The sequence below is a fragment of the Seriola lalandi genome, unplaced genomic scaffold (genome assembly GCF_002814215.2).
Source record: "Seriola lalandi dorsalis isolate HSWRI2012SDOR001 ecotype SW California unplaced genomic scaffold, Sedor1 jcf7180002054884, whole genome shotgun sequence".
NCBI lineage: Eukaryota > Metazoa > Chordata > Actinopteri > Carangiformes > Carangidae > Seriola > Seriola lalandi.
The window spans coordinates 818,712-830,556 of record NW_019525436.1 but is presented as its reverse complement, the minus strand read 5'-3'; the positions used below and the strand labels follow the sequence as shown (position 1 = coordinate 830,556).

General features: G+C 40.9%; 1 protein-coding gene across 1 annotated transcript in view; it reads right to left on the bottom strand.

The window, feature by feature from the left end:
• Positions 1-593: 593 nt before the first annotated feature.
• Positions 594-11,845, bottom strand: part of LOC111671528 (cadherin-4-like) — a 230,713-nt gene continuing 219,461 nt past the window's right edge. Inside the window, exons 13-17 of the mRNA XM_023428637.2 lie at positions 6,843-7,082; positions 6,353-6,589; positions 4,698-4,837; positions 4,442-4,606; positions 594-3,404 (exon numbers count right to left, since the gene is read on the bottom strand). Coding sequence (XP_023284405.1) covers positions 3,198-3,404; positions 4,442-4,606; positions 4,698-4,837; positions 6,353-6,589; positions 6,843-7,082 — 989 coding nt within the window. The 3' untranslated portion in view covers positions 594-3,197. The remainder of the gene's footprint in view (positions 3,405-4,441; positions 4,607-4,697; positions 4,838-6,352; positions 6,590-6,842; positions 7,083-11,845) is intronic.

Sequence of the window (11,845 nt, the reverse complement as noted above, 5' to 3'; positions counted from 1 at the left end):
ATTGTGTCATGTATGTGTCATGTATGTATGTATGTGTGTGTGTGTGTGTGTGTGTGTGTGTGTGTGTGTGTGTGTGTGGTTGTGTGTGTGTGTGTGTGTGTGAGAGTGGGGGCTCCTGCAATGTTTGGACCTGAAGCCAGTCTGAACATCTGATAAGACAACATGAGCATGTTTTTATCCTGTGAATGGATACGGATGGGCTTCAGTAATGTTGGAGCTCTGCAGCTGTATCAGAACAATGCTGAAAGGGTTTATATAATATTGAACACTCACATATATACAGTAAGGCCTAGAGGAGTGAGTGTGTGCTAGTATAGACTGTACAGGTGGGTTTGAAATGGGACCTTTTCACCATGATTTACTTGAACAGCGACACGAGTATGGCTGTAAGCCCATTTAGAATCATATTGATTCTCTTAAATGCACATGGCTTTCTGTGGTGAGATATACCTTGCCAAGTTTTCATTTGAAACAAAACTAGAGTGCAAGAAAATGGAAAAGACCACACAGAAACAGATAAATCATTTCACCAAATGTATAAAAAATGATCTGTATATACAACATTTATAAGTCAGAAATAATCACAAATAGCAGAAAGTAACAGCTGTGTTTATTTTGCGAAGATATTCTGTATGCTGACGAGCAATTGGATAGATAAGAGCTTATCCAACAGCAGGCTGTGGAAACCACTGCTTTTCTCATGTCTACTGTCTCAGCTGACAGCTGTCCTGAAAAATCGCTGTTGTCAGTTTCTGTAATGCAAGGTGCAATTTAAACCCATTCATCTATGAATCTAAATCAAGAGATTCCTACCCTGTTGACCTTATTAATCATAATTTGACCTTCCGTCCCTTGTTTATAGTCAAATCACACTCTCATCCTTATTTCTTTTTAATGGCATGATGAATATGTGCATTAACAGGTAATGTTTTCCATTTATCTCTCAATTCTTTTCTATCCACTCTCAAATTATACTCATTCCCCGCAGTGGGCTCATTTGACCATTTTTATGACCATTTGGAACACTAGCGATTCTTTAAATGAACCGTTAGCAGGTGGGAAACAGTTGAAAAGCAGCAGGATACAAAAGAATATGAGAGGAGAATCCTTGCCATCACATCATCTGAATAACACTGTCATTACCAAGATTTCCTCAACGCATTTATCATATTCATAATTAATAAAAGATCTGGTCAGTCCACATCAAGTTGAAACTGGCTACCACCAAGGAGCATTTCAATGGGTACTAGGAAGATAAGGAATGATTAAACCTTTCTATCATACACCAGCATCTCCCCGGTCTTTCTGTGAAATGTTTTGCATATTTAAATAATTTAATACAAAGAATCAAGCCCCCCCCCCCCAGTTCTCTATGTATATGCAATTCTGGGGGGCTGAAATATAATTACAAAAGCCCATGGGTAGTGCTGCCTTTTCATTAAGTCACAACACAACTGTCTTTCAAAGTGTCTGTCTTTTAAAGCACTATTACTGAAGCTTTAGTTTTGCAAGTCTGCTTTGATAAAGTGCAGAACTTCTTAAGAGACTTTCCCTTCCTCTAACTTCTTCTCAAAACCTCTTGAACTTGCAGCCAAAAATTTCAGGAGAAAATTTGAGATGAATGAAATGCTGCCTGAAGAGAGACAGATTGTGAAGGCGCTAAATCCCTGGCTGAGGCTCAATTCCCCCAGTTTCTGTGACAAGGACCAGCACCAAAGTTTGTATATTAAAAGTTTGTCGAGAAACAACAGTGAATCAACAACACAAAAAAAAAACAAAAAAAAAGAAAAAAAAAAAAAGAAGAAAAAAAAGAGCGGGACTCGGAATGTGGCTCAGACAAGCTCACAACTCTGCATGTAACGCTATCAGAGCTATTTAAAGTTATCTAGTATTTTCTTTTCCCTCATGTTTGTACAGTTTACATAGTTTTCTTTGACACATTTACCACAAATAACTGGTGCCATGTTAATAACCTTTGGGTGTAGGGATAAACATGCAAACCAAAGTCTCCTTAAATAACCCTCATATGTTCTTCATATACAGTAACATTATGGAGGTAACACACTTGACTTGTCAATCTTCAGAATTTAGGTGCAAATACTCAGAGCTCAAAACAAACACAGCTGCTATTGAAGCCACAATAAACAAAGACACGCAATGCATTTCTTCTCTAAGACAGTCCCATAATGTATTTTTGTGATTTCAGTAACCACATTCAAGTTGGCTGTGATCTAAGAGCACAGATATGCCTGACTTGAAAAGTTAATGATTTGTCCATAACTTACAGACACACTGTAGGCCTATGTACAGTACGTCTACATAAAGCGCCCTCGTAAGCCAGTCAATGCTCCTCTTAAACCAGCACTGACATCTCCCGCAGCTACCACAGCCCTGCAGGACCACAGAAATGACAAGGGAAGGTCTGAGTTAAAGGGTCAAGGGTCATATGAGGGCACATAAGCCCAGAAAATGGCAACCAATCCTGAGTTAGCGGGAGTCTGCTAAAATACGCACCACTGAAGGCACTTTTTAAACAACAGTGCTTCTGTTCTAAGTAATTCAAGTTCAAGAAAGAAGGACTTTCATATCTGTGTTCTTCATTTTATTCTTTTTGTTCCCCTCAGACAAAGCAAGAAGCTCAACCTAAAGCTTCTGCAGAGAGGCAGGCAGGGGCTGACAGCGAGGGAAAAGTGAAAACCCTTAGGAATCGACTCAAATCTAAGGGGAGTGAGGACAAAAAAAAAAAAAAAAAAAAAAAAAAAAAAAAAAAAAAAAAAAAAAAAAAAAAAAGCTGCAAAATCTAAAGGAAAAACAAAGTCAGACAAAAGTTACTAAAACCTACATCTAGCATAAAACCTAAACTGAAACAAAAGCACAAGAGTTTGAAAATACAAACTATGAGAAGCCTGCAATTCAGAGCTTCCGTTTCAGTCTAAGACGAGCTTAGAGCAGGTGAAGGTTGAGAAGAGCACCCGAAACTGACTCACGGGACTGGTCCTCTGTGGTGGGTAATTTGATTGGTTGGTTGGTTGGTCAGTCAGTTGGTCAGTGTGAACAAGTCGTGTGTTCAATAAGGGTGTAATAGCCCCATATGTTATAGGGACAGAGCATGGCAGGCCAGCTGACGGGACGAGGGTGTGTGTGTGTGCGTGTGTGTGCGTGTGTGTGTGTGTGTGTGCATGTGTGACTGGGCAGATTTAATCATCATCCCCTCCTCCGTACATGTCAGCCAGCTTCTTGAAGCGTGGGCCCCAGTCGTTGAGGTAGTCATAGTCCTGGTCCCCCGTGCTGGAGGAGTTAAGCGAGCTGACAGAGCCAGCGGTGGAGCCGCTGCCCTCATAGTCAAACACCAGCAGGGAGTCATAAGGAGGAGCAGTGGGGTCGTTGTCTGCTGCTCGCAGACCCTAAACAGGATCAAGATGAGGAAAGGTGGTGGTCAGTGCTCACATGCCGACAGTGGTAAATATGATTTTTAAAAAAAGGCAGGTTGATGATCAGTGATGGAAAAGCAACAAGTCTGTATCAAACTTTCCTTTTGAGAGGCCCAGAGTCACTCTACCTGCATAAATCAGCATGTTTCATGTATGTGAATACATAAATCAGGAGCTGCTTTGGCCGGTTCTTGTTTCTGAATTTGATTTATGAACGATCAAACTTTATTCATAAATATTTTGTTACTGTTTCATAAATAAGATGTGAAGTGGTCTGTATGTTTTCTGCCAATGCTCAAACCTGTACTTGATTCTTAGAAAATGACGAATTAATGTCTTTGACTTGAAGGTTGGGCAGGTGAAGGGATTTTGACTTCATCCACTTCACTGAAATACAGAGAAATGCTACGGATAGAAACCTAAAAAGCCTCAACCCCCGGGGACGCAGTGCATGGCAGGAACACCATGTGTTTGCTGTGTTTGTGTTTTACCAGACTGCTGGAGCGATATCAGGTGAGTACATGTGTGAGTGAGGGGAGAGAGAGAGAGGCGGGAGGGAAGGAGGGAGGGAGGGAGAGTCAAGGCTGGATGGATCAAAGCTGAACAGCTGCCAACACCTCTCGAGTGTGAACGCGTTGTCACAAGTCTGTCAATCAGCATTTTGTAGCATCAGTGTGCCAATGTTGGAATTGTGTGTGTGAAACAGTGTGTGTGTGTGTGTGTGTGTGTGTGTGTGTGTGTGTGTGTGTGTGTGTGTGTGAATAAACCTGGCGCAGCGAGAGCAGCTGTATAGTTAAACAAAACTCAAGATTGTTGCCATCACCATACTGGAGTTTACATATTGAACAGCATCCAGAAATAAGTAATCGCATTAAATGTCAGATCACAGGAAAGTGAAAGTGAGAGGCCACCTCACTGTGGGAGAAACTGTGTGATGACCCTTGAGCTCCTGTGCATGGGAGATGTAATGTGTGTGTCCGGTGTGTGTGTGTGCGTGCGTGGGAATTCACCTCGTGGATGAAGTCCCCGATGTCTCCAGGATGGGGCACGACAGGTCTAATTGGATACTGGGATTCAGGGATGATGGGACGCTCATCCACCCGGCGGACACCAGGCGGCTTGCTGATGATATGCTCCAAGGAGTCGGGCTGCTGCAGCTGGCTCAGGTCATAGTCCTACACAGCCACAGGGACACACCGATATAAGAAGGGTACAGGTCAACATAGAAAGCATGTGTGTGTGTGTGTGTCTCTCTCGAGATCTCACCTGGTCCTCTTCTCCTCCTCCCTCTTCATCGTATTTGAGGATGTTGTCTCTGACATCGTCTTCAGGGTCAATTAGCAGCTGCTTTGTCTGCCTCTCCTTCTCTCTGCGCTTGATCCACACCACAAACAAGAGCACCATGCCTGCAATGATACACACGATAAACCTATACAGTAAGCTGCAACAACCTGCATCAAAAACACATAACAGACAATCAGGAAATTCTTTATGCCTGACATTAACAAGACTAAGAGCCATGCTAGCTGCTGAGATAAATGCTAAAGTTAGAATGCTAATATGCTCACAATGACAAGTCTAATGTTAAGCAGGCAAAATTAACCATGTTCTTAATTAACCATCTTAATTTGATCACAAACTAATTATCACAATACACAAAATATCATTAATTTTCCAGCTATTTGGTCATTAACCAAAGTATTGGACAATTATATATTTTGACCTGATGACAGCGTGAGACTAATCACCAAAATTTAGACAGTTCATCCTGAGGGGGGCATGAATGTAAGCATCAAATTTCATGGCAAAGCATCCAACAGCTGTTGAGACATTTCTATACCTTGAACCATGATGATGAACACACCAGCAAACTGAAAATGTATTTAACCAGATGTGTATTTTTGCTCTTGATGTAAAAAGACCGTCAAGAACCAACAAACTACGTTAACCTCCTGTGGCCGTGCACTGTTGACAGTAAGCGTGACGCAATTATACCAACACAAAAACCTCTCATGGAGCAGGTTGGGTGGATGGTTGGAGTCACAAAGCGTGTTACTTCGACACTGAGAGACTTCTTTTCATAATTCGTTTCCAACCAACAGTCTATTCAACCATGACCACAGCCTGTTCCTAACCTTGACCAAGTCGTTTTTATGCCTAAACCATAACCATAGGAGTGCCTGACCAGAAAACAGTAATATGAATCCTGACATGCAAACTCTTCCTCTCATCTTTCTTTTCTTGTTAGTATTATTTTATTATTTAACTTTTATTATTATTATTACATTTTTTTGTAGCTTTGTTGTTGCTTATGTAAATCATCTGTGTTTGCGTGCCATCTTTGAAAAGAGATTTCAAAAGTTTGTGGGCTCCACTTGATAAAATAAACATAAAGATAAATAAGTTATAAATGTGGGTCTCTTCCAAAACTTGAATTGGTGGTTGTATTAATGAGAAGAATGGATCATTTACATACAGTATTACGTTTTAGAATATGTTGGAAAAATCTCACAGCTGTGGGTGAATTTGTCTATAGGACTTGTCTATATTTATATGTATGATGCAACTCACAGCAACAAAGAAAGCCAGCAGCATGAATCACTGGCAAGACAGATAGCAGCAGATATTTACCCTACCAGGAAAAGAAGACAAAAACTTCTTGTCGGGAGATGCTGGGGAGGATTCCAGCAGTCGAGACTTTCATCCATTATACAAACTATTGTTCATGTTGTTGTATCACAGCCTGGTGAATGTTTAATGCCTGCGCCCTGAACTGCACTTTTTTTTGGCAGAGAGGCAAATCAAAGCCAATCACAGGCAGCTGTAACTTTTCACATCGTATGTATGTGTGTGGGTGTGTGGCATGTCTGAGAGCAGTGAAGTGTCACTGGATGAATGTGATATGTACGGCTGATACTCACTGAGCAGTATGATGATGCAGATCAGGATGGACATGATGGCTCCAGTTCCGAGGCCGGCGGCTGCCACGGCCCCGAGAGTGGTGCAGTCTCCGTTTTCATCGCAGGGACACACCTTCACTTTGATGAGTGACCTATTGGACAATGGAGGGTTCCCTGAGTCTGACACAATTACAGGGACCTCATACACTCCCGGCTCTAAATATATCTGGTACCGCAGACCCAGACGGGCGTAGTCGCCTGTGTAAAGAGTAAAAAGGAAAGAGAAAAGAATGTTACTATGTTAGTATTCATCACATTTATAGTTCCAAAACTCACATTTTCTATCTGCAGCTGTCAAATCTTGAGAATTGGTTCAACATAAGGATTCCAACATGGCTGAAATTGCAAAATATGATACTGATATATAGGCATGAAAGGTATAAGGAGCTTATTTAAAAACATAATTTCCAATTTTCCCTGGTAGTATACATCTACGCTGAGACCTCCTCACCGCTGATCCTAGAAATCGTCCAGTTGCGTCTGATGCTGATGGGGAAGTTGGGCAGCTCGAAGACAAAGGGTCCAGCGTTGGGGTCCGTGTCGGCATCAGCAGCAGTGATGTTGACACCGTTGACATTCTTGTTCATCCTCTCACAGATCTGAGACTCCCTGGGTATGAGCGCTGGGGGGTTGTCATTAATATCTATCAGATAGATCTGCAGTGTGCCTGTGCCGCTGGCTGCAGGAGAGCCTGGGGGCAGGGAGAGAGGAAAGAAAATGGTATCATGATGAGAGGAAAGGATGACATGAGATGTGTGCAGTGAAAGGGGCGATAGAAAGGGAAGACAGACAGGAGTTGAAGGCCAACAGAGGGGAAGCAAATAACGAAAGCGAATAAAAAGTGAGATAAAAAAGAAAAGAGACATGGTAAAAAGAACACTGTTTATTAACATTGGTGATGTTAGAGGTAGGGATGCTGTAGAGCTGGAGGAGAATTTCTGCCTCTGACAGAAATACTTTTGACATTTGTGCTTTCCAGCTCCTCTTTTAGCCTTACAGCCAAATCAAACCCATCACAGTCGATCCAGATGCAGACACAGCACATCCAATCGCCTAGAGAGGGCTTAGGTACAATAATGATGACTATAACACAATCAAACAAGTCCTTGTCTGTGTGTATTTACACAATTCTATGAGAGTCATCTATGATTCAGTAGATAAACGCCCCTCTGTCTGCAATTTTAACAATGCACTGTATTTATTGAAAGGTGAACTGGGCATTCTCATCGTGGCCCACTCAGTCCTCCATTCTCACGTCACAATACATTTGTCATTAAGTCCTTAATTGTTTCAATGTTACCTGAGTAGGTAAAGCAGGGGGAAAGCAGTTGTTGATGTTCCACAGTGCAGACTATAGCAGCCAATCATATGCATTTCATTTGTGACGCATAATGTAGTGTATTTCATTTATTTCACAGAGACAATACACATCAATGAACTCCACTATTCTGTGTTGGAAACGTGGCAGATTTAGCCAAACACCCTCCTCTGGGTAGGTGGAAGTCAGTAGAACCCCTGTGTTGTGACTTTTTCTTCTTAACTGAATGTGATCCTACAAGTAGATACGACTTAAACACACAATGACTACAGCACAGGATTGGCTTATTGAATATTCATAGAATTTTAGCAACGATCTTATTATACATACAGAGGTGCAGATGTGACTTGTTAGGGAGCTCTGAGAATTGTGATCCTCTCGTACATGAATGCCTGTAGACTTTGCACCACTGTTGCACCTGCGTCTGTGTTGTATAAGTCTTTGAAAACTGTTAAGACAAGTGGAGAAATCTGGTCTGATTCGACTGTAGGCGGCCATTGCAGGTGCTGGTTCACTAGAATATTGTCAGCCTTGGACTGTAATAACATGCACTAGTGCACACAGACACAGACGCAGACACACACACAGACACACACACACACACACACACACACACACCTCAGACACAATCTTGAAGCCTTTTGCACTGACTGAACAGAGCAACAGACCATCACCATCAGCATTATTAGAGAACTGAAGGTAAAAAACAGACACTTTAAGCAATCAGCGCAAGATAGCAGAGCAGGGAGAAGAACGCATGAAAGTGTATATGTGGTATGAAAATGTGGCACAGAGAAATCGAAAGAACGAGTGCTTGGCTGTATAAAGCTCAGAGCTGTTTATTGAGTGTGTGTCAGGGGGTGACGACCCTTAGCTGCCTCCAATTACGAGCCATTTCCCCTCCATGCCCCACTGGCTGAGCCATTGGAATCAAGCGATCCAAAGGCCCATCTCTGGGATGAGATAAGGGCGGTGTAATTTACAAAGAGATTTATGCAAAGCTGACAGATCTGCCAATTACACATGGCAACAGAGCAAGACATTTGCCACATGAGGAGTGAGACACAGTTAAAGACGGAGGGCTGTAAGTGAGTCCTTTGACAGTTTGAGCCCTGTCTGATTGGTAATACTACGATTAGTACTATAGATCACAAATAAAATGCAATTAATTGATAAAGATTTATCAAGCGATCATTAAACAATGTGCAATTACAACTTTACTAGAGTGCTGTAGGAAAATTGTTGCTGAAAGGTAATTTATTGGTACAGTCTAAAGTCTGTATTTCCTTGGTGTAGAGATACATCAAATGGACAAGTGACACTTATCATCTACTTTATTTCACCTAATACTTTAATTCAAAACTGGATAATCCTCATATAAAGTGAATAATGTAACAGCTAACACATTATATAGATAGTCAAATAATAAAACATGAAATAAGAACAGATGAAATGTAACTAAACCTGTTAATGTGATTAGCTATGATGAGAAAATGTAATAATAGGCTAACAAGTTAATAAATTAAAATGACATCCTCATTATTACCTCATAAGGTCTGTAAAACTGATGACATAGCAATACTATTACAGTAATAACTTCAGTAATTGCATTCTGACAATAATCATGCACTACGACTATATCAGTCTATATTATGATTACATCAACAATAAAAGAAATCACACATCACATTCAACAGGTTATATAATAATGTTACCTTTAAACAACTTCTAACTGCTCGAAACATTGTATTTTATTCTCTCACGATTTACTCATTATCCAACAGTTTTATCATTAGTGGTTACTTTCATATGCATTGTTATAAGCACACTTTCTTAATGTACTGTCTCAAATGCCAATTTAACACATCTACGTACTGAACCATACACACCGACACACACGCACGCACAAACACACACGCACGCACAAACACACACATGCACACACAAACACACACATGCACACACAAACACACACGCTGCTGCAGCATTCTGCTAGTTTGTTAATCCTAGCCATGTATGGGGGACATGTGGAAGCAGCTTGCCACAGCTGATAGGAGAATTATGTGGGTTTTAACCAGCTAAATAAATAATTATGTTTGTGTAAATTCCTCAAAAGGATTTGTATTAACTCCTTTTTTTGATGGTGGCTCAGAGATGTGAGGCATGGTGAAAAGGCTTGTAGCAAGTCTACCATATGTTTTTTGAAGAGCACACAAACACATAAACAATACCATAGGTGTTTGAAAAGGAAATGTGTGTGTCAGAAAGTCGTCAGATTGTGTTGGGGGGCAACACAAAAATATGGTGGCAGTACAAGTGTACTTCTCACTATGCTGTCACCACCTCTCCATGTCCCGTCCTACTATCCTTACTGTCTCATAGTACTTCTTACCATAATCCCTCTCGTGTTATGACGGCTGGCACTCCAGCAACACCCACATAGTAAGACTGATTTACACACACACACAAACACACATACACACACATAACTTGAACTGCTGGCTTCTCATCTTTTGGACTTACTGCAGTCCCAATATCAGTCAACCCTAGCAGTAACATGAATACACTTTACAGAGGTCAGGTGAAAAAAATGCTCTTTCAGGGAATAGGTAACGTATTGAAATGATAAAGAAGGCCAGGAACTACAAGGGAGAGAAAAATCACGGGTTAGAGGAGATGTTTGTGAAGTCCAAACAACCAGAGCGTCTCAAACTCTAATCCCAGTGCCTCTTCCTTCCCATCATCACAGCAGATTACACATCACGGTGTCTGACATTGTCAGTCATCGCAAATAAATGTGAAACACACACACACACGCTCACATAAATGTGTTGGAAATGAGTGCATTCCCACATGCTCACAACTATAAATACACCAATGTTTCAAAGCCAGCTCAACTTAAGGTAAACACACTAGTGCACTGCACGTCACTGATAAGGCTATTGGGGAGGGAAAACGAATTTCCTTTTTTAGTTGAGAAAAAGCACTGACTTCCATTTGAGAAAAAGGGAACTTATTTGTTTGCTGTGATTGAGTTTGTGCTCTGTTAAGCTTGAATTTCAACTTTGAGGCAGAGCAAAATATTCATATATGCCACACGAATTGTGAGAAGCGGAGGAGAAAGTAGGCATGGACAGAAGAAGGAGGAGAGGGGAGGAGAGGAGATCAATGATGTGACCAGTTGTATGAATCCAGGATTTTCTCTAACTAGTCAAGCTGCACAGCACTTGAATGCTGCTTCTGTGTTCTTACATCCCTGTGAATCCACTCAAATGTCTTTGTTAATAAGCCGTTATACTCTATGTATTCAAGTATCTTAACTTAAAGACAGTGGGCTCTATTTTAACATCCAACTTTTGCTATTTTAACGGCAGAAAAAAATGGTCGCATGGTTCAAAAGGGTTGTACTTTGTCTCTTAATTAATGTGTTTCAGGCATAACATGTGATAAGCCAATCAGAGTACCATCTCCCATTCCCTTTAAAAGCTGGGCACACTTGCATCTTGGCGCATTACTATTATAATGGTGCAGCGTTACACAGAATTAGATTGTTGTCGTGGCGAGTTGATCACACGTTGTGACTGACCAGTGAACCCAGTCCCTGTTAGTTAGTAAGAATTCAGTTACAACCTTTTTGAGATTTTTCACTTTAACATGTATCTATCTACACACTGGCAACAACACTTTGACTTCAGTTATTTATTATTTTTATTATTATAGCCTGTAATATGTTGTTGCTGGCACTCATTTACTTCCGTGCCCACGTGTCTGCTGCTGGTTCGGGGTGATTACTTGGATGCTTCATTTGTACTTAGATGTATATTATACTGTAGTACACAATAATAGTCATACCATATCAGAACTTTTTGTGAGCATTACTAAGAAGTTTCCAGGTCTGTGATTCTGTGCCATAACTGCTCGGACTTCAAAACTGTGGAAATCTCTGACACACAGAATCGTGCTTAAACAGCATCTTTTGATCAAAATTGTATTTATCTTCTCCCCGTTCAAGAACAGCCAGCATTCTTCTATAAATCATGATGACCAGTGTGGAAATGATAAGCTGCAAATGGATTCAGAGCAGAGATGATAGCTTGATAATATCTGTATAATCAATCACAGCAAAGGTTCAAATG